This window comes from Ovis aries, chromosome 7, assembly GCF_016772045.2.
Source record: "Ovis aries strain OAR_USU_Benz2616 breed Rambouillet chromosome 7, ARS-UI_Ramb_v3.0, whole genome shotgun sequence".
NCBI classification, from domain to species: Eukaryota; Metazoa; Chordata; class Mammalia; order Artiodactyla; family Bovidae; genus Ovis; species Ovis aries.
The window spans coordinates 1,175,001-1,199,304 of NC_056060.1; the positions used below are offsets into that span (position 1 = coordinate 1,175,001).

At 37.1% G+C, this 24,304-nt stretch overlaps 1 protein-coding gene across 21 annotated transcripts in view; it reads right to left on the bottom strand.

The window, feature by feature from the left end:
• The window catches only part of APC (APC regulator of WNT signaling pathway), a 134,449-nt gene that overhangs the window by 72,163 nt on the left and 37,982 nt on the right, over positions 1 to 24,304 (bottom strand). For 10 of the 21 annotated variants that reach the window (XM_042251948.2, XM_060418712.1, XM_060418706.1 and 7 more), the window contains exon 2: positions 7,269 to 7,421. The exons of the other annotated variants lie outside the window; for them this stretch is intronic. In XM_042251948.2, coding sequence (XP_042107882.1) covers positions 7,269 to 7,403 — 135 coding nt within the window. In that variant the 5' untranslated portion in view covers positions 7,404 to 7,421. The remainder of the gene's footprint in view (positions 1 to 7,268; positions 7,422 to 24,304) is intronic. 21 annotated transcript variants of the gene reach the window in all.

Here is a 24,304-nt window from a genome sequence, read left to right on the forward strand (position 1 = left end):
ATACGTATTTTTACATTCTACATATTCTGAGGCATCCCATTCTAGTTCATAGCGAAATCTCTGCTGGCCAAGTAGGATTTCAAATGCAGGACAAGGTATTTGAACAGTTACAATCCTACAGCTATGGGCAGTGTTCCTCTACGTGAAAAAGGATCCATAAATAGACTGAAAAGGAAACCTGTCAATTAGAGTAAATATAGTAAAGACTATGACAGTGGCTTACCTTGACAGTCACATTAGAAGCATTAAGAATTCCTATGTTAACAATAAGAAATAGCCTGTGACCTTAATGATCTGACCTTCAAACAAAGACCATGTTGGAAGTTAAAAGGCTTAGATAAGTAGATGTGGGAACGTGGAGGTGACTGTTATTTACAGTCAGAAATTATGTCAGTGTATCACAACTGCGAGATAGGAAATAAATTTGCACAAGGATGTCTTTCTTGAATGAATGTAGATTACTATAAACATCAGGACACGATTCTCTTCCATAAAGTTTGAGAATTACCACTGGAGGCTACCTGCAGTTTTCAGGATCCTGAGTCTCCTTCCATCCACTGCTGCTTGCAACTCAATGATCTTTTAATCTTATTTCTTATTATCCCTAGTCTTCCAATTCAACAATTACCTTTCTCAAGGAACTATCAATGATATGTCTCTAATCCTAACCTCACAACTTCAGACTCATTTTCCCAGAATGACTGATAGATGCCTTACATTCAGTGTGTCTGGATGATATGTACTGGATCTGTAAACGTCCAAGCTATCACCCTGTGCCATTAAATCCTGTTCCTTGCCCTATATCTGTTCAGTTAAACAGCAGTAGCCTTCTTTTCCCTTTAGGCTCAAATCTTCAGCCTCGCCTCTTTCATCTCCCTCATCAGTTATCAATTCTGTATTCTAGGCCTAATATCTCTTATCAGCCATCTCTTTTCTATTCTTATGTCATTATCCTGGCTGTTGACCCCACCAAAACTACTAAAATAATCTCTTAAATGGTCCTACCTTGCACAGAACTAACAGATTAATAAGACTCTTAAAGCACAGCTCTGATCAGGTCTGTCTTTATACACAATCCATCTCTAGAGTCTATCATCAGGTGTTAACAGTGAGTATTCTGTACAAGTTGGGATTTCAAGCAATTTTTGTTTTTGGTTTTCTCATTTTAAAACAACAGATATTACCAAAACAAATACTGTTTTCAGAAAAAGTACAAGCATTTAAGAATTCAAAAGCAACAATTAGAAGAAATCCCTGGCATGTCATAGGACATATACTTCATTTTTGAAAATTAACAGCACATTACTGGTTTTTAAAAAACATATTAAAAATAATAAGGAAAAATTAAAATAACACCAACAACAGAAATGAAAAGGCCATGTAAATCTGCATGTTCAACAATTAAGGATTAAATACATTTATGGCATTAGCCAAACAACAGAATATTATACAACTACGAAAATACTATCAAATACTTAACGACATGAAAAGATGGCTGTATTAAATTAAAAAGCTCGCTGCAAAATATGATCCCATTGAATGCATGCCTGCATAAAATGCACAGAGAGAAAAATATACACATTATCAAAGGTTCAGTTCAGTTCAGTTGCTCAGCTGTGTCCGACTCTCTGCGACCCCATGAACTGCAACACACCAGGCCTCCCTGTCTATCACCTACCAACACTAAAAAAAATTTTTTTTAATGCATGAGTTTGATCTCTTTGTCTGTATTTCCTAAATTTTAAAAATAGTGAATATACATACCTTGTACGTTTTAAGTTTCTGTGCATACGGCTAGAAGTCTATTGGTAAAATAACCATAAAGTAAATAAAATTATTGAAATTTAAAGTAAAAAAAATTAAATTTCAAAGCAGCTATCTTGAAAAGCTCCTTATTCAAATGTGTTCTCTTAAATTATTCTTGTAAATTCTGAGTTATGAATCTCAAAAAAAATGCAGTTAATTTATAGATCCAGTTACTCTGTCTCACGATGACACCATCCAGCATGACTACATTGCTACTTTCTTGTGAACAGACCGTGTCTATTCCATTATAAAAATTAAGCTCATTTCTTTTCTGTTTTACTGAGATAGAACATACATATGAAAAGCATACCAATCTTATTTTTCTTACATAATCCAAGTATCCATGTAATCGCCACCCAGGGAAGACACAGAACATTTCCAGTATCTCAGAAGGTTCCCTTTTGCCCCTTACCAACCAATGTTCATTCTCCAGAAGTAATCAGTACTCTGATTTTTGTTATCAGTTAGTTAGCATGCTTGTGAATTGCATATAAATGAAATCACACAGTATACAGTCTTTTGTGTCCTCTGTTTTGTGCTCACCAAAGTCTACGACACGCATCCGTGCTACTGTATGTATCAGTTATTTAATACTGCGCAGTTGTCCACTGTATGACTGCATCTCCACTGATACATCGCTTATCCTTCTGATGGGCATTTGGGTTGTTGCCAGGTTGGAAGCTATTACGAAGAATGCTACCATGTACGTTCCTACACTTATCTCCAGGTGGACACATGTACTCACTTCTCTCAAATATGTCTCTGGAGGTTTAAATGCTTAGTCACAGTGATTAAAAGAAACTGCTGAATGGTTTTTCAAAGTGTTTGTACCATTTTATACTCCTACCAGCAAGGTTTAAGTTTGACTCTTCCTAATTATAGATTCCAATTCTCTGTCGAGATTTTCTGACTCTTTATCCATTTAATACATCAGTTTTTTTCAAAACATTTAAAATAATTATGTTGAAATCCTTGACTCTTGCTTACAGTATGTGTATCATCTTGGGATTTGCTTCTATTACCTGTTTACTCTGTTGGTTGTCAGTCATTTTCCTATTTCTTCGTATTTCTTGTGCTTTTAACTGTATGCCAGTCATTATGTATACAAGAACAAAGGAAGACTGCAGTTAGAGTTTCCCTTACAGAGTCTGCCCTTTCCACCACTGGGGTCTGATTTCCCTCAACCAATAACTGAAAATGGGTTGCAGATGCAGCTTAAGTGAAATTCATATGGGATTTCCTAATAGCTCAGCTGGTAAAGAATTTGCCTGCAATGCGGGAGACCTGGGTTCGATCCCTGGGTTGGGAAGATCCTCTGGAGAAGGGAAAGGCTACCCACTCCAGTATTCTGGCCTGGAGAATTCCGTGGACTGTGTAGTCCATGGGGACGCAAAGGGTTGGACACGACTGGGTGACTTTCCCTTTCACATCTGATTTGGTTTGCTGAGTTCTCTGAATATATCTCTTCTCTTAAATTCAGACTGAGGAGACCTGCTGTGTGAAAGCGTTCCTTTAGCAGGACATTCCTCCTAATATTCCGCTTCCTAGTCCACCCCAGCATCTTCCCCTCAACAAGACTCAGCTAACGTCCCATGTATTTGGAGAAAACGTGAGAAACTAGTCATACACTTGGAGCTCTTCTAAACGTCAATACTTCACATATGCCCGCCTGTTTGTCCAGTTTCCTTCCTCCAGTGGAGTCTTGATGCCTGTGCCAATGATTAATTATCAGTCTGTCCCCAGAATCAGCAAATACCCCAGGAATAAAATTACTGGTGATCTCAGCTCATCTAGAAAGGGCTCTTTCCTCTTAGGAATTTTAGTTGATACAGTCCTTGGTGATTTCACAGTTCTCCAATGTCTTTAAAAGAATGGCTTTTGTTTTTATCCAGTGTTTTCTTTTTTTTGTTTTATCAGTGTTGCTGCTGTAGGGCTGATTAATTGCTTGGGGCTGCATACTGAAAACAGCCTAAAAAGAAGTCCTTAATTTCAAAAAGGTTTTTAAAAGAAAATGCTACACAACTACAAAGCAATTCCAAACAAAATATTTCAAAAGAATGTTTTGGGAAATGACAGTTTTTAAAATAAATACGTAATTTTAAAGGAGAAAATACTCATTTGTATTTATTAATTCTGGAAGTCTGGTTTTTAAAAATCATATAATCAAACATTATTTTAAAAACATGTTAAGATTTTAAAACCATGAGAGAATTAATTAGTACAGACAAATTACTGTGGTCATATAAGTGAACAGAAAATACCACTGAGTAACTGTGTCATTTCCAGGGCGTTTCAACTTGACCCACTTCTGTTTTTCTCACTATGTCATAGTTACTGATATTTTTTATTACTAAAGTATACTTGGTAATAAATCTTCAAAATAAATTATGAACTATGCCAATTTGAATTTTTACTTCTCATTTCTTTTTCTTACACTCTGAAAACAAGATACTTTCCATGTACATGGTTTTACAGTTAAAAAACAATGTATAAATACTTCATTTTACTAAAATACAAGAGATATAAACAGTTGGTTACAATGTTACCTGGATATATTTTTCTACACCATGCCATCTTTCAATTTAAATGCTTCATACCTCACCATATTTTTGAGAAGGAAATGTCAACCAATCCGATACTCCTGCCTGGAGAATTCCATGGACAGAGGAGCGGGACAGGCTGCAGTCCAAGGAATCGCAGAGGCAGACACGGCTGTGCAACTAGCTTAACCTTTCACCATATTTATCATGCTGTGACACTCAGTATTTTAAAGTAAATCACACTGACTTCCTGCCCTGGAGTAAAACGTATAGAACATAATTTCCCTGAAGTTTAGCTATAATTGCTGCATTCTTATTCTAAATCCCACAAAATCTGTAGTTTAATTACAGAAGCATCAAGTATATACATAAACGTACATGTATGAGAATAACGTAATGAACTCCTATGTATCCTCACATTAGTTCAATAATTACCGATTCATGGGCTTCTTTTATATATACTTATAACCACTTCCTCCATTCCCTCTCAACGCAAATTTATTTGAAAAACAAATCTCAGTCATCATACTGCTTTTTCTCTAAAAAAAATTCTACATGTATATTTAAAAAGGGATTCTTTCTAAACACAACCACAATGCCATCATTAGACCTAAAAAATAAACATTTTCTTAATATTCTCAAATACAGTCAATGCTCACATTTCCTTAACTACTGTACACATATTTCCCTGTCACACACACACAGAATATTTTTATACTATCAATGACATGTAATCAATAGCAAAGCACTATTCTCTGTTGCCACTAGATGGTACTACTGTATAAATTTCAGGAATCCCAAAATTAATCTAGTTGGAAGAGACACACCTCGCTGTCCACAGGATTACATACGAATGATCAGTAAACATAATACAAGATCATATGATGTATTACAAAGTCTAAAAAGTGATTTTTTTTGAGAAATAACCATTGTTTCAGATTAACTTTAATCCAATGTAGTAAATTCCAATGTTTCCAAGTGTTTTTTCACACATCAATATTTTAAGACAAAATAAACAGAGCATGGTATTTCCTGTTAATACCATAAAGCCACTGCTTCTTTTTTTTCAAAAAGCTTCTTGAAAGGAGAGATAGATAAATAATTTCAGTATGAGGGCATAACTGCTATGATACCATACACTAAATCCTGAAGAAATATGCGGATGGCTTTGCAAGGATGTCTGTAAAAACACTCACTGAGCAGTAATCAATTCATGGTTGAATTCAGACATACCTTAAATACTAATATTCATGATGTATATTATAGCCCATTGCTAAGAGGTCAACCTGGTATTTCATCGCAGAAATTTAAGGACCTGACTTATATTGTTACTCTGAGAGACATTCCACACTTCAGCATTCTCATCCATGGAGATGGGTCTAAAGGTATGTTAAAATGTTTCACCAAAATGAAGTTTCGATTTGCTCTAGTTAAAAAAAAGAAAAAACTTTAAAAGGGGACTCAGAATTCTGCACAAGAGACATTCAGACAGGTGTGCTAGGAAGAATTCTCTACAAAATATATTTCTGAAGCAGATAAATGATTAGTCCCGCTGGGAAGTTTAAATTTTGTATCTTTAAACTTTTAAAACCACATGTCATGTACAATAATTTTAGATACATTATGTTGATCAGTGTTAAAATACCAAAGTACTCTTTTTTAACCTAGTAGATAATTGATTCAGCTGTTTTCATGGTTTGTGGTGAGAAAAAACTGTTTCTTTATAGCCTATAGAAAAAAATATTTCTTTATGAAGGACTCGAGATAGGTATCTTGGAGATCTGTCATTGTTACTGCCATAGAAATAGGCAACAGAGTAGAAAAGATTTATGGATAGAAGAGAAAGAAAGGGAGAAAGAGAGAAAAAGAAAGGAAGGTTCATATGAGTAAAAGGCTAAACTGCTATGATACTGAATAAAAGGGTAAAAGAGGAACAGCTCAATAGTTCAGTTAGTACACAGAAGCCTGAAGAATAAGAGAGACCTCAAAATGCATGGAAAAAGAAATAGAAGAGAATAATAAATGAATAGGGAGTAAGAGGAGTGAGCAGACAGGAAGAAGAGGGTCAGAAACCCAGATGGTAAAATAGCCAAGGCGCAGAAAAATCATGTAGCAAGAAGGATTTTTTTTTAAAGAGAAGGAGGTAACAGTTTGTTGATGACCTCCAGTTCTATTAAATTCAGTGAAAGGAAAATCTGCCTAACTGGAAATTAAGACAGTTAAAGTTTTAACTGCAATTATTTTGAAATAAGAACATATTTTCCCAGTGCACACTGAGTATTTTATAACTTTTCATGGAGGTTATCACAGCTTTTCAATGCTACGTAGCAAACCAATTTCAGGGCTGGAAGGTGTCGAGGACATCATCCGTTAGTGCAACGACTACTTTTCAAGTAAAGCAATTTAATTCTGGAAGGGCACCCTTCCTGTAGCTCAGTTTATGGCAAAACCAGACACAGAGTCAGGTACTAATCTTCACTTCAGGACTCTTCTCGTTAGGTCACCCCCAATTTCTTGATGGTCTGTCACTGCAGCGCTTCAGTGATGACAGGATCTGAGGGGGTTGGGGCTGTGACTACAATCTGTTTTAATTACAGTTGCGAGGCTAGAGTCACACAGGACCCCCAGCCTCACTATAGCGATGGTGAAGCTGGTCTCTCATTTTTAAGCTTAAAAATAACTAAGGACTAACTACTTAGTCACTGTGGTTTTATAATCATTTTCTTTATATGATTTGCTGGATGAATTAAAAACATTTGGACTCAAAATATCAATGTTAACTTTTGCCAGAAAGAGTTTACAAATTACTGCTTAACTTAAAAAATACACTTCTAAGTAAGTGAAGTGTCTAACCCCAAGTTTACAGGCAGAAACATGGAATAAAAACGGATACACTACAATTTAAAGTCACAGTCTTGATACCTTCATATTAGATGCCTCAGTTTCCAGTTTTGTAAGATGATTGGAATTATCTTCTAGCTCTTGTCGAAGATTTGAGTTCTCCATCTTCAGGGCCTCAACTTGCTTTAACAACTGATCATATGAAGCTGCAGCCATCCTTGGCTACCCCTGGACCTATAAGGTTAAAAAGGATTTTGAAATTCACTACTGAAAAATAGAGTGGCTGCTTGTTACAAAGAAAGGGATAAAGAAACAAAACCTCGGAGACATTTAATAAGAGCTGTGTTAACGTAGCAGTTTCGTCTCAAAACAACACTGTTCGGGTGGCAGCATCTTTCTGAGAAGATGAAACACCGGGGTTTTAATTAAAGACAAGTAAGATTTAAAACAGAAGAGAACTTCAGTAGTGTCTGAAAAACACCTGCCTTTTTACAGATGGGTAAGATTTCTATCAGGTTAGAATTTTTTCGAGGTTTCAGAGATATTTTAAATGGTCTTACAGATAAGACTTAGGAAATGCAGTTATTGATAAGAAATATATTTATATTGGTCATATTAATTTATTTCTGGATTTTGTCCAACAGTCACACAATTTTATAGCCCAAATGGATTAATGAGATTAAGCACTGCAGTCTACCACTTTTCATTTGATAAAAGGCTAGTCTTAAACATTATCCATGGGGAAATATGAAGTTCCAAGAAGGCCTCATTAAAAAGGCGGTCATTTAACAAAACAGACACAAGGGAGAGGATTGGATTGAGACTTCAAATCTTTTGGAAAGAAAGATGATAATAATTGCTAACATAAAATTCTATTACATTTATCCAAAAGGATGAATATAATAGGCCACGCTATGGCATACGTATCACGGGACCCACTGTGCTCACGTTGAGGCTGAAAGACACTTGAAGAAAACGGATGATTTTAGGAGTAGAGACTGTCAAAGAGAAGTGAAGCAGAGCCTGGCTATTAATTACATTACCATGAAAGAAGAGGGGAGAAAAGAAAGATATAGAGGATAGTCAGGTAATAAGAGGTCCTTGGCCTGAAGAATTAGAGAATGCTAGAAGTTACGCTCAGACTAACAAAGTTCCAAAGACCCAGATCCTCTTTGTAGTTTAATTTCTATGGAATAAATAAAATTCCACCTATCTCTAAGAGTTAAAAAGTATAACAAAGTTTGTACTCAAACAATACTTAATAGATCTGGACATTAAAAAAATGTTTCTGCAGTAAAAATCCACTATATGAAATAAGGCAGACAAATTACAACACTGGCTAGTCATGACAATATTGTGGTTCAGCAACTGGAAGGGATTCCCTAACAAGGGAAGTCAAGTGACACAGGTCTCGTCTGTTCTCCAACAGCTAGGGATAAATCTGACGATAAATCTGGTGCAACCCACTGTCAACTGAGGAGGAAACAGAGCCCTGGGTGGTGGAGATCACCCTCAAAAATACCCACGACTAAAAAGAATGAGCACTGGACTTGTATTTGGAGATATGGGTCTTAATTTCAGTCCTGGTCATGCCTTTACCTTTGTCCCTGAATTTTAATTTATTTCACCATTTGTAAAATGGACCTTCACTACCTTTTTAATATACTTTACAGGGATATTATTAGAATTGAGAAACAAAAGAATGGCCTAAAAATAAAAGTCCTGTGTAAGTTATATCACGAAAATACACTTGAAACGTAACTTTCTCAGTAAGACCTAATGTTAATCTGCTGTTATAAGCCTCCGTCCTCTGACCAATGGACAAGAGGTGAACTCTTTTGAAGAAGGACTGAGAAGGTATATCAGAAACAAAGGAGAAATTCACAAGTGGGATCACTTATCTGTTTTGTGTACATGCATGCTCAGCTGTGTCTGACTCTTTGCAACTCCATGGACAGCAGCCACCAGGCTCCTCTGTCCATGGGATGATCCAGGCAAAACCACTGGTGTGGGTTGTCATTTCCTCCTCCAGGGTATCTTCCTGACCCGGGGACTGAACCCCAGTCTCCTGCGTCTCCTGCATTGGCAAGCCGTTTCTCTACTACTGAGCCACCTGGGACGCCCTATCTATTTTATACCGTACCACTAATAAGCATCTCTACAAAGAGGCAGCACATTAAACATCACCTGACAAAGGCGGGAATCTGGCAGCATTTAGTAACGTACGCCCTAAAATTCCTCATTCCAAATAAAAGCCTAACAGGCAATTTTCCGCTAAAATAGTATAAATAAGAGAAAAAGTAACAATACAGGGACAGAGAAAATTACTGGAATTATGTTAAGATACAGAGGTTATAACCATACACAATTACAAAAAAAGCCAGATGGGCAAACTGAGCAAAAGACTACTAAAAGTGCTCTTTACTGGAACAAAAAAGAATTCAGCCCTTTAGGTGGACAATTAAAACATCCCATCATTTTTTTTTCTCTCCCTCCAGAATCGAAACACTTAAGTCATTTCTGCTTTAGAAAGCAGGATGTTTTCATATAATTTTATGAGAAAAATAAGATGTTTGGAGGTAATACTTTGCTTTGTGTCCTTTTAATATGTTGCAGCCATACCTAGTTCAAAATTGCTTAATGCGAAATTTTTAAAAAATTATAAATTTCTTTTAGAAAGCCTTTTAAACAATCACAAGAATTTCATACCAAATATATCATAAATGCAAATCACCCAGCATCATTAAAAAAAAAAAAACCCTCAAAATTTACCTGATGAAATGAGAAAAATCTCTGAATCTTTCACATTACTGAGAATATACAAAGATCTAAAACAGGCTTTTCAGTAAGTGAAAGGGTTAGTCGCTCAGTCCTGTCCAACTCTTTGGGAGCCAACTCTTTGGACTGTAGCATGCCAGGCTCCTCTGTCGATGGAATTCTCCAGGCAAGGATACTGGAGAAGGGAGTCATTCCCATTTTCAGGAGATATTCCTGATCCAGGGATCGAACTCAGGTCTCCTGCACTGCAGGTGGATTCTTCCTGAGTCACCAGGGAGTCAGGGTGTGCACTAAAGAGATTCTCATCCCTTAAAAGTAAGGTAGGGGAGAAGAAAGCAAAAGGACTGTTATTTAGACCTTTATCCACATGTTCACTAGAACCAAATTCACAAGGACCCTAAGAAATCAATGCACGGAGGCAGAAAAGTTCAGGTAGGTAAGGGATACTCAACTAAAATTAAATCTGAAAGATTCTTTATTATAAATTAAGAAGTTTGGGATTAAAAAAAAATTAAACTGCTTTTATTCTGGTTTAATGAATTTTTAAAAAGATGTAGCTGTCAGTCCTGTTAGATGGTAATGAAAAAAGAAGAAAATATCAATACAAAAAGAAACCAAAAGAATCATAAAAGACTACTTTGCTCAAGTCTATGTAAACAAACTTGAAAACTAAATGAAACAGATAATTTACTAGAAAGTGTAATTTATCAAAACTAACCAAAAGAGAAGGGAAATCTAAAATTTACAACAAAAATCATTGTTGTAAAATTGCTATCACTCAACACATTAATAGAGCTACACAGAAGAAAAATATTATCATGCCAAAGGTGATGAAAAAACGCTTTAAAAATTCAATGCCCATTCTTGTTGAAAATACTGGATATAAAAGCACACTTTGTTAACACAATATATTTCAGCCCCACATAAGCCAGCACCACCCAATGAGGAAATACTAGATACACTGTATTACTAAAGTCAGGGAAAGCCCCATTTTTACCAGTCTTACTCATTTTATCAGTCAACACAGAGAATGAAATGAGAAAGGAATACTACTGGCAGGGGTACAATTAAATAACCAGAATATCCAAAAGAATCAACTAAATATTACTACAAGATAATCTGGTAATTTAGTGAAGTATGAAACATATAGAAATCTTTCTTTCACATGTACAAAGAGAAACCAGATAAAAGATAAAATGGAAGAAAAGATCTTATCTGTAATTAAAAAAAACTGGCATAAACTGAATAAAGAGTTCAAAACAGTATGAGGAGAACTATGGAACACTTCTGAGAGACACAAAGGTAGATTTCAACAAATGGAAAGACATATCTTGTTTGTGTACTAAAGATTCAGTATCATCATGATGTTATTTTCCCTGAGTTAGTTTTACATGGTCCCAAAATAAATACTATATAAATTTTTTTAAATTTTGTTTTCTACAGCTAGACAACTGAAAAAAAAAGCAAAAAAGGGAAAATATGAAGGGAAGAGCAAGAGTATACCTGCGTTCTATTAAATTAGTGCTGCAAACCCATTATAAGTAAAACAGTATGAAGCTTACTGTATCAGTAAGCTAATTTCTTAGTTCTTGTCATTATACTATGGTTATATAAGATGTTAACATTAGGAGAAACTAACTGAAGGGTACACAGGAACTCTCTTATTTTTCTAGCTCTTTTATAAGTACAAAGCTATTTAAAAATAAAAAGGCTTTAAAAAGCTATGATACTGGCAGATGAATAGATCAACCAAGGGAACATGTTTTTTTTAATTTCAGAAGTATATGCAACTTAGTCATAATAAAGGTAGCATCTCAAAAGCATGTCAGAAGATGGACTTAAAAAAAAAAGAAGATGGACTTTAAATACATGGCAAGGGCAACAGGACAGCCATGAGCAAACATAAAGCGGCATCAATTTCTTATACTACACATCAGGGTGAATTACAAAAGAAACAGGGATTTAAATGCTTAAGAACATTATATGGCATTTAAATTATACAAAAGGGTTGTGCTTTTAATTAAAAATACTTAAATGGAATATACCTTCTTTCAAGGAGGCTGTTATAGAGCAACGAACATTTTAATTTTGACTTATTTGTGAAAGGGTAAGGCACATGGAAGGCCTGTTGGACCTCTGAAATGATTATGTCTGTTACTAGAATAGGGGTAATAAATCAAGTTCTTAGGTTATGTCAAACAAATGGGAAAGGTTTTTACTGGGTATAAAAGTATAACTACTTTTAATTAAACAGGATACATCCATGCAGTGGGATATTACACTGGCATTTAAAAAATGAGGTTGACGTAAAAACAAAAAAAAGAAGAGAGAAAACAGAGTATGGATCACTATGTCTCATACTGTTCATCCTGTTTTAATAAAAAATAAAAGGGTTGTAAAAAGATAAAGGCACAGGAACCAGAGATCAAATTGCCAACATCCGCTGGATCGTCAAAAAAGCAAGAGAGTTCCAGAAAAACATCTATTTCTGCTTTATAGACTAGGCTAAAGCCTTTGACTGTGTGGATCACAGTAAACTGTGGAAAATTCTGAAAGAGATGGGAACCAGACCACCTGACCTGCCTCTTGAGAAATCTGTATGCAGGTCAGGAAGCAACAGTTAGAACTGGACATGGAACAACAGAGTGGTTCCAAATAGGAAAAGGAGTACGTCAAGGCTGTATACTGTCACCTGCTTATTTAACTTATATGCAGAGTACATCATGAGAAACGCTGGGCTGGAAGAAGCACAAGCTGGAATCAAGATTGCCGGGAGAAATATCAATAACCTCAGATATGCAGATGACACCATCCTTATGGCAGAAAGTGAAGAGGAACTAAAAAGCCTCTTGATGAAAGTGAAAGAGGAGAGTGAAAAAGTTGGCTTAAAGCTCAACATTCAGAAAACTAAGATCATGGCATCTGGTCCCATCACTTCATGGGAAATAGATGGGGAAACAGTGGAAACAGTGTCAGATTTTATTTTTGGGGGCTCCAAAATCACTGCAGATGGTGACTGCAGCCATGAAATTAAAAGACACTTGCTCCTTGGAAGAAAAGTTATGCCCAACCTAGATTGCATATTCAAAAGCAGAGACATTACTTTGCCAACAAAGGTCTGTCTAGTCAAGGCTATGGTTTTTCCAGTGGTCATGTATGGATGTGAGAGTTGGACTCTGAGGAAGGCTGAGCACTGAAGAATTGATGCTTTTGAACTGTGGTGTTGGAGAAGACTCTTGAGAGTCCCTTGGACTGCAAGGAGATCCAACCAGTCCATTCTAAAGGAGATCAGTCCTGGGTGTTCACTGGAAGGACTGATGCTAAAGCTGAAACTCTAATACTTTGGCCACCTCATGCAAGAGTTGACTCATTGGAAAAGACTCTGATGCTGGGAGGGATTGGAGGCAGGAGGAGAAGGGGACAACAGGATGAGATGGCTGGATGGCATCACTGACTCGATGGACATGAGTCTGAGTGAACTCCGGGAGTTGGTGATGGACAGGGAGGCCTGGTGTGCTGCAATTCATGGGGTCGCAAAGAATTGGACACGACTGAGCGACTGAACTGAACTGAAAAAGATAAAAATGTCATTGAAAGGATACACAAAAGTACACTGACTGCCTCTGGAAAAGTCTCAGCTCTGCTGAGAAGATGCCTTCCTTTTCATTGTATACCTTTTTGTTAAGAGCAAAAGGTTGGTTTTCTGAAAAGATTGAATGTTAGAGACAGACAAGATCCCAAACATATAAAGTGAACAACATTCAAAGGTGGGGGGAATTGACTCAAGAAGAAATAGATAATCTTAATAGTTCTACAACTACTGAAAGCAAAAAATACCAGATTCAAATGGTTTTATAAACACCTTCTACCAAATATTTGAGAAACGTATCATTCCAACCTTATGCAAACTTTTTCAAGAATAAGAATCAAGGAAATACTTCCCAACCCACTCTATGAGGCTAATATAGTCATGATATAAAAGTCAAAGGTACTGTGAAAAAGATAATCATAGGCTAGTATCACTAATGAATACTGACACAAATATCCTAAACAAAGTGTCAGGAAACAAAACACAAAAGTATTAAGAAACTATAGCAGAATCAAGCTGAGTTTACTCAGCTTGCAAAGATGGTTTAGCACTGGGTCATCTATATGTGTCATTCACTTCATTAAAACATTAAAGAAGAAAAACCATATGATCATCTCAATAGAGAACAAACATTTGGAAAACGTCATTATCTACTCAAGATAAAAACTCAGTGAACTGGAAACAGAAGTTGCCAACAACATTAAATGTCATTCTTAATATTGAAATACTATAGGCATTCTTTTTAAAATCAAAAGCAAAGCATGATAAGGATTCTCTACTGTTACATCATAATCCTGGAAGTTCTAATTAGGACAGGAAATTTTTTAAAAGGAAATAATAATTGAAAATGAAGAAATAAAACAAAAAATCTCAAGAAATATGAAACTTTAACAAGTCAGATTTTAAAAAGTAATTCTGCACCTCACCTATTTTTAATTCTTTTCTCTTTATTTAACAACCAATAGAGGTATTTACTCTCCATTCAACTTCTCTTCCTCTTTTCCACTAAAGTCAGGTAGATAGCGATAATCAGTCTCCTATCTGCTCTGTTCTTTCCCCACCCCTTCCTGTCCTTTACATTCTGTAATCGGCTACATTCATTGGCTGGACTCTGTTAAAGTCCACTCCAAGTGAGGGCACCAAAATTACCTGGAACAGAGGTTGGATAATTTTCTGCAAGGGCTGGATAATAAGTCTTTGTAAACGATATGATTTCTGTCGCAACTTCTTGACTTTGTTGCTGTAGCACAAAAGCAGCCACAGACAATACATAAATAAATGCACATGACTGTGTTCCAATAACACTATTTTCAAAAACAGCAGCAATTTGCTAACCCCTGGCCCAGAGCATGAATTCACAATTCTGGTTTCCAAGCCCCTTAAGGTAGCCCACATAATTCCAAAGGCTATTGAGAAATTTCAAAATTAGTGTTTTACTATCTATTTATTGGCTGCACCATGCAGTCTGCAGAATCTTAATTCTCAAACCAGGGACTGAACATGGGCCCATGGCAGTGAAAGCACCAAGTGCTAATCACGGGACTAGTAGAGAATTCCCTAGTATTTTTTTCTTAAATAAGAAGTAACCTGAAAAGAGACCTAGGAAGTCTTAAGGACTTTATGTTTCAGTAATCATTTTTAATTTCCATGATTTCTTCCTCTTCCAGAAATTTGTTACAACCTTGATCTGGCTCCCTTTCATTCTGTGACACTGTCAGAACACACTGTTTTCACTGTTTTTTTGTAAGTATCTCTTCACAATGAGGTCTTAAGAGAAAGAAGTGATAAACGCAAGTGATTTGTAACTCACTAGCTTCTATCAGAAATTACTTTTTACATTAAGATTTTTAATTCACTTAGTATTTTTATTTTATACTATGAGTGGTTTAACTGAATTGACTCATACAAATAACCAATTGCAGAATGATTAATTAAAACATTTTTTTCATTGAACTATGTTAAATTCTCATATATACATAGAACTGTAACTGTATCACATTTATATTAATTTGTAATAGATTAAAAATCTTACCCAGTAAGGAATAATTCGATCAAATTTTCTATTTTTTTTTTCCCCCCCAAGAAAAGGCCCTGTGCATTTTGTATCAAATTGATTTCCGGCTTTTTTGTTATTTGATTTCCCACGACTTAAACACCAAATATTGCTAGTACTAGTATTATTTTATATAATACATACCCCTTATGAAACCATCTTATCCAATTATCCTATGAATTCTAACAGTCTTTTCCTATAGATTTTCTGGGTATGTAATCATATAATCTTATAAGTAGTGAGAATTTTGTCTTTTCTTTCCTAATAATTAGACCTCATTTTTTTAAATCTTGTTAGCTAGAATCAACTTCAAAATAATATTTTAACAACAGTGATCTTATTCCTGATTTTAATAGGAATGATTTCATAATTCACCATTTAAAAATCTTACTCTTAGATTTCAGTAAATACTTTTAACATTCAGGTATCTTCCTTTTATTTAAAAATGTTTTTAGGAGTGGCTTCTAAATGACTTTATAGCACGTTTTGATAACGCATCAGTTCAGTCGCTCAGTTGTGTCTGACTCTTTGTGACCCGATGGACTGCAGCATGCCAGGCTTCCCTGTCCATTACCAACTCCCAGAGCTTACTCAAACTCACGTCCATTGAATCGGTGATGATATCCAATCATCTCATCCTCTGTCTATCTCCTTCTCCTCCTGCCTTCAATCTTTCCCAGAATCGGGGTCTTTTCCAAGTAGTCAGGTCTTCATATCAGGCGGCCAAAGTATTGGAGCTTCAGCATCAGTCCTTCCGATGAATATTCAGGACCGATTTCCTTTAGGATGTCTCCTTGCATCCTTGGATCTCCTTGCAGTCCAAGGGATTCTCAAGTCTTCTCCAACACCACAGTTCAAAAGCATCAATTCTCTGGTGCTCAGCTTTCTTTATAGTCCAACTCTCACATCCATACATGACTCCTGGAAAAACCATAGTTTTGACTAGACGGACCTTTGTTGGCAAAGTAATGTCTCTGCTTTTTAATATGCTGCCTAGGTTGGTCATAGCTTTTCTTCCAAGGAGCAAGTGCCATAATTTCACGGCAGCAGTCACCATTTGCAGTGATTCTGGAGCCCAAGAAAACAGTCTCTCACTCTTTCCATTGTTTCCCCAACTATTTGCCATGAAGGGATGGGATAGGATGCCATAATCTTAGTTTTCTGAATGTTGAGCTTTAAGCCAACTTTTTCACTCTCCTCTTTTACTTTCATCAAGAGGCTCTTCAGCTTCTCTTCACTTTCTGCCATGAGGGTGGTGTCATCTGCATATATGAGGTTATTGATATTTCTCTTGGCAATCTTGATTCCAGCTTGGCATTTCACATGATGTACTCTGCATGTAAGTTAAATAAGCAGGGTGACAATATACCGCCTTGACGTACTCCTTTCACTATTTGGAACCAGTCTGTTGTTCCATGTCTGGTTCTAACTGTGACTTCTTGACCTGCATACAGGTTTCTCAGGAGGCTGGTAAGGCGGTCTGGTATTCTCATCTCTTGAAGAATTTTCCAGTTTTTTGTGATTCACACAGTCAAAGGCTTTGGCATAGTCAATAAAACAGAAGTAGACGTTTTTCTGGAACTCTTCTAGCTTTTTCGACGAGCCAGCGGATGTTGGCAATTTGATCTCTGGTTCCTCTGCCTTTTCTAAATCTAGCCTGAACATCTGAAGTTCTTGGTTCACATACTGTTGAAGCCTGGCTTGGAGAATTTTGAGCATTACTTGGCTGGCGTGTGAGATGAGTGCAAATGTGTGGTAGTTTGAACATTCTTCGGCATTGCCTTTCTTTGGGATTGGAATGAGAACTGGCCTTTTCCAGTCCTGTGGCCACTGCTGAGTTTTCCAAATTCGCTGGCACATTGAGTGCAGCACTTTCACAGCATCATCTTTTAGGATTTGAAATAGCTCAATGGAATTCCATCACCTCCACTAGCTTTGTTCATAGTCATGCTTCCAAAGGCCCATTTGACTTCAGATTCCAGGACGTCTGGCTCTAGGTGAGTAATCACACCATTGTGGTTATCTGGGTAATGAAGATCTTTTTTCTATAGTTCTTCTGTGTATTCTTGCCATCTTTCCTTAACATCTGCTTCTGTTAGTTCCATACTGTTTCTGTCCTTTATTGAGCCCATCTTTGCATGAAATGTTCCCTTGGTATCTCTAATTTTCTTGCAGAGATCTCCAGTCTTTCCCATTCTATTGCTTTCCTCTATTTATGATACAATATAACCATACAGTTTTTCTTTTAATTTGCTGATGCTGTCAGTTACCATACTTTCTCATTTTGATCCATCCGCCATTCCTGCCATAAACCCTACCTGTTCATATTTTATTAATTTTACTGCTTTGTTCATTGCTCAGTATCTCCTGTGAAGTTTTTATGAAAGAAATCACAACATGACTGAAATCTTTATAGTATTTCAAATTACGGATGTAAATTAACTTTATGCTAATTTTATATGGTCTAGAATAGTTTGAAAAACAACTTATCTAGTCTTGGAAAGTCAGCTAGAATTCAGATCACAAGGTGCTTGTTTAGGTGAAAGATTTTTGAATATTTTAAATTTTCTTCTGTTGTTAAGCCTTTTCATTCTTTCTTCATCTTCCTGTATCAATTTGATTCATTAACGGTTCACTAATAAATTATCCAATTCCTTTAGCTTTTCAAGTATAAGCAAAGCGCCATATATAGTCTATTTAAAATCTGTCTCCTTTTCCATTTATGCTCTTTTTGTCTTTTGTTCCTTTAGCCCGGCTTTACAGGGTTTCTTCTATTTCACTCATCTTTAACTCCTCCCAGAACCCACTTTTAGTGTTATACATCCTTTCCACTATTTTATATTCTATTTTATTTCTGAACTTACCTTTACTAATTATATCCTCTTATTTTCCACTGCCTTATTTTGTTCTTGTTATTTAAATTGAGCAGTAATTCATTTACTGCCTTTATTACCATGTTATCAGTTTCTTCTTTAATAATAATGATTTAAGGTATAATACTAAGTTTCTTCTCAGTATAGCTTTAGCCATATTTCACAGGTTTTAGCATGAAGTATTTTCCTCTTAATTTCTTGATAATTTATAATTTCAATACTGACTTCTTCTTTGACTCAGGTGTACTTAAGACTTTTCTCAATTATTAGCTATATAAAATGACTTGTGAGTCATCTTTTTCTTGCCACTGATTTATTGTTTGTTAGACTGACTGGAGACTGCTGCCTACAAATGCTATTATTTTGAGTTTTTAAAAGTTTGCCTTGTAATCAAGAACATGACTAATTTTCATAAATATCTGACTGAAATTTTTAAAAAAGGAAAAAGTGTACAAAGTTGTAAAACAGGTATATAATATGCTAACACCTGCAGCATATTATTCAAATCGTCTATATATCTGCTAATCTTTCTACTTGATGAAATGTAGAAAGTCTACCATTTATTGCATATTTACAATAAGTCATATAAGTGCCATGTACATATCTGTGTGTGTGTGTGTGTGTGTGTGTGTGTATATGTAGTTTAATCCTCACCAACTGTGACGTAGGTATCCCTTGCTATTCTAGAGTTAAAGAAGATGGGACTTCAAATGGCAAGTAACTTTCCTAAAAACGCAGCTCAAATGTCTGAGCCACAATTTAAAGTCATATTTGCTCTCAATGCTCAAGCTCCTAGGACCATGCCCCTACCTCTATGTAGCTTTCACGATCTAGTGTACTTAATACCAGTTTTCGTTTCAAACTTATTTTCTATTAAGTTCCAAGATAACCCTTCTCTTTACCTAATTCCCTCTTCACTCTTCCATACAAACTATTTTGTACTTCTGCTCAGAATTCATCTCTTTTTGAATGCCCCATCCTTTTCCCCCTCTGCTTTGGTATACTTTAAAGCCCAATTCTGTTTCCTCACATAAGAACCTTCCTAAATTTGTATCACAAGTCATAGGGGAAAATAATCTTACTTAAAACTGGCCAAAAAAAAAAAAGGAGGGGGGCAAAAAATGAATGTACTCAGAATTATTGTATGCTTTAAGAATCATATTGGCTATGACTAAGATATCAGCTACTAATGTTTAAATGTCACTTTAAATTGCTATTTTTTTTAAACAACAACAAAAAAATCTGTCTCCCACAAGCCATTAATGAGTCTTCCTGCTAACTGTTCAGTAAATACTATACAACTTGGTTTAACTGCTTTCTAATTATTCCATTTTACTTTGGCAAGTTTTGTTTCCCACCTTTACTTTATTTTGTATTACTTTTAAAAAATGTTTATTTTTTTAATTTATTAATTTTAATTGGAGGTTAATTATAATATCGTATTGGTTCTGCCATACACTGACATGAATCCTCCATGTTGTTTCCCACCTTTTAAGACAAGGTTTGGATCTAATAGTTTCGTGATTCCTGAAATACTCAGTGCAAGTCACAAAAAGATAAATACATGCAAGAATAAACAGCCACGGAGAGCAAAGAAGAGTAAAAAGAGGGCACAAATTCAGATTGTCCAAGATGACTCCCATTAAAAAAGTAAGATGATGGGTTTCTTTCTGTACAATTCAAACCAAAAAACATTTGAAAACTAATTATTCGCAAGACACCATGCAAATATTATAGGGAGGTTTTATGGGGTGAATCAGGTTTCCCAAAATATGTTGAGTCACAAGCAGCTAATCCCTGGAATTTGTGAAAAATGGCCTCACTCGGAAACAGGATCTTTGCAGATGTAATCAAATTAAGATAAGGTCCGATGGGATTAGGACTGGCCCTAAACCCAATGACTGGAATCCTTAAAAGTAGGCCATGTGAAGAAATGAACAGAGACACAGGGAAAATGCCAAGTGACAATGGAGGCATAGACTGGAGTGAGTCAGCTGCAACCCAAGGAACGCCAGAGAATGCCAGCAACCACCACGAGCCAGGGAGAAAGGCGGGGAGCAGAGTCTCAGAGTCTCTAGAAGGTTTCAACTTGGCCGACACTGATTTTGTCCTTCCAGCCCCAGTACTGCGAGAGAATACATTTCTATGGTTCTAATCCATGAGTCTGTGGAACTCTGTCACAGCAGCTCTGTAACACTGAAAAGATAAACTGACATGTTCCTTATTCTCAATATCTTATGATCTAGCAAATGGATAATATGCCAGTAGAAGGGGGAAACAGGTTCCGTATACAAATAAATCAGACATTCTTGTCTCATCTTACATTCCCTTGGCTCATTTTAACTGCAGTCACTGCCGCACCGAACAGCTCACCGCAAGACATAAGTGACAGCGCACTGACTGAACCAAGCATCCTGTGCTTTCTGCTCTAGGACCTCTGTGACACCCCAGTGTGGGTCCCCAGCACTCATGCACGTACAGCCTAAGTAAGAGTGAACACGAGCTGGGACTAAAGGGGAATGGGAGCTGGTACGCACAATCCTTTCCTTAGGTAAACAACTTTATGCTCCTCTGAAAGTCCCGGCTTTCCAAATTGTCTGGAGTGGTGATCAACTTGAGGACACATACTGGCTGTACCTCTTCACTATTTAGCATTTTCTAAGCCACTGCTCTTGTTCCTCGATCACTTCACAATGCAAGAATTTCACACAAGTCTTGTCTCAAGATTCCAACTTACAGGAGACTCAGGCACACAAACTGTTGTTATTGTTTAGTCATTAAGTTGTGTCCAGCTTTTTTGCAATCCCATGAAGTGTAGCCTGCCAGTCTCCTCTGTCCATGGGATTTCCAGGCAAGAATACTACAGTGGGTTGCCATTTCCTTCTCCAGGAGATCTTCTCGACCCAAGGATCGAATCTGTGTCTCCTGCTTGGCAGGTGGATTCTTTACCAATGAGCCACCTGGGAAGCCCCAAGATACAAATAACCTACAATTCAAAGGCAAGTTTGGGTTCAAGAGACTGACAGAGTTTATGAGAGTCACACCTTGCTGAGACAATTGGAGGTAATTGCATAAATGGGGCCTGGAACCACACTGTGGCTAGGTAACATCACAGTGTGAGGAAGATGAGGTTTGGACAGAGGACCCACAGAAATGGTATAACAAGACTAAAAGGTACAGCCACACTGCTTTAACGTTTCTCAGCTTCTATTCTAAACATTGTCAGAAGTAGCTAATATACCAACATAAGTTAAATGATAATAAAACCAAGACTCTAAAAATAGCTAGTGGAACATATATTTCAGTATTCTTCAGTGGGTATCTGGTTACCATCTTAGTCATTATTATATACCATACCATAAACAAATTTGGTAAATGAAATGTGAATTTACTCAAAAAAGTAACATTCATTCACAAAAATAAAACTTAAAAAATAAAACACTTCAGAGTTGCATGTGTACATCTGAAAAAAAAAAAGAAAAGAAAAAAGCTGTATGTGTATGCCTACAGTACAGCAGTCCCACAAAGATGTCCATGTCCGAATCCTGGAAAGCAGTGAATGCGCCACCTTACGTGGCTAAGGGGACTCTGTGGATGTGAACAAGTAAAGTTTCTTAATGTTGGGAAAATTTCCTGAATTATGTGGGGAGAGCTGCTGTAGTCACAAGGGTTCTTATAAGAAGCAAAGAGAAAAGTCTGAGTCAGAGGAGATGTGAAGACAGAAACAGAGGGTCAGACAGAGGTTTACTGTGTTGCTTGCATAAAGATGGAGAAGAGGCCATGAACCGAGGAATGCAGCTGGACTCCAGAAGCTGAAAGAAGCAGGTAAACGGACTCACCAAACAGCCTCTGGAGAGAGCACAGCACTGCTGCTGTCATGACTCTGGTCCAGTGGAAACCACTTCAGACTTCTGATCCCCAAGGTTGTAAGATAACAGATCTGGGCTGTTTTAAACACTAAGTTTGTGATAATTTGTTACAACAACAATATGGAAAATATCCTATAATCCAGTGATACCTCTTCCAAGGACAAATTCCAGTGAAATCTCACCAGACATGAAGTGATCTTGAAATACACCCACAATTTCTTTGGCCTTATACCTTCAAAAACTGGAGCTTACTCCATCTCCTCTTGTGTGGTCTAGACTAAGTGACTCACTGCTAATGAAGAGAATATGGCAGAAGTGCTGGAGTATGACTTTCAAGACCATGTCATGAAAGGCTTCCTTCCTGCTCTTTTCCTCTGGGATCACCAGGGGAAGCCAGTCGCAATGTCATGGAGACTATCAGGCAGGCCCTTATAGCAGCTCATGGCAAAGAAGTGAGGCCTTCTGCCAAAAGTCAGGAGAAACAGACCATGAGTGAGCCATCCAGGAAGTTAATCCTCCAGTCTAGTCAAACCTCCAGACGACTGCAGGCCTGACTAACTTCTTAAGTAACTTTATGAGAGACTGCGAGCCATATAACCAATTATGACATTCCTGAATTCCTACCCCAGAGAAACTCTAAAGCATTAAGTATTTCTTGTTTAAGCCACTAAGATTCGGGTAATTTGTTATATACTGACACGTTACTAAAATAGTCTATAAGAAGTCCCATACAAGGATGCACACCACAGCAAAGTTTGTGGTAAAAGAGATTTGGAAAAAACCCTTAAGGACCTTCCCATCTGATAGATACTACAGAACATTATAAAGCAGACTTGGTACCACAAACTAGATGGACAGAAAGTGAAAGAGATCTTAAAAAGAGTATGGAGGGACTTCGCTGGCAGTCCAGCGGTTAAGCCGCCACGCGTCTGACGCAGGGGACATATGCTCACTCCCTGGCAGAGAAACTAAGATCGCACACGCTGTGTGCGTGCGTGCGTGCTAAGTGACTTCAGTTGTGTTCAACTCTTTGCGACTCTGTGGAGCCCACTAGGCTCCTCTGTCCATGGGATTTCCCAGGCAAGAATAGTGGAGTGGGTTGCCATGCTTTCCTCCAGGAAATCTTCCAAACTCAGGGATGGAACCCACGTCTCCTGCATTGCAGGCAGATTCCTTACCAACGAGCCACCAGGGAAAGCCCCATGTTGCATGTGGTAGCTGCCCCCTCACCAAAATTTTTTTAAATAGTATTAAGAAAATAAAAAATAGTATTGAGTTAAAAGTGTTAAAAAGTTACACAAATTAAAAACATAAATTTGGTACAATACCCCAAAGAAGCAAAAGTAGGGACCCCAAATAGGTATTTCCACATCCGGGTTCAGAGTGGCATTATTCATAAAAACCAAAAGATGAAAGCAACCCAAGTGTCCATCAAAAAATGAATGGATAAACAAATGTGGTACACACACACTGGAATATTCAGTTCAGTTCCGTCGCTCAGTTGTGTCCGACTCTTTGCAACCCCATGAATCGCAGCACACCAGGCCTCCTTGTCTATCACCAACTCCCGGAGTTCACTCAGACTCACGTCCATCGAGTCGGTGATGCCATCCAGCCATCTCATCCTCTGTCGTCCCCTTCTCCTCCTGCCCCCAATCCCTCCCAGCATCAAAGTCTTTTCCAATGAGTCAACTCTTCGCATGAGGTGGCCAAAGTTTTGCAGTTTCAGCTTTAGCATCAGTCCTTCCAGTGAACACCCAGGACTGATCTCCTTTAGAATGGACTGGTTGGATCTCCTTGCAGCCCAAGGGACTCTCAAGAGTCTTCTCTAACACCACAGTTCAAAAGCATCAATTCTTTGGTGCTCAGCTTTCTTCACAGTCCAACTCTCACATCCCTACATGACCACAGGAAAAACCATAGCCTTGTCTAGATGGACCTTTGTTGGCAAAGTA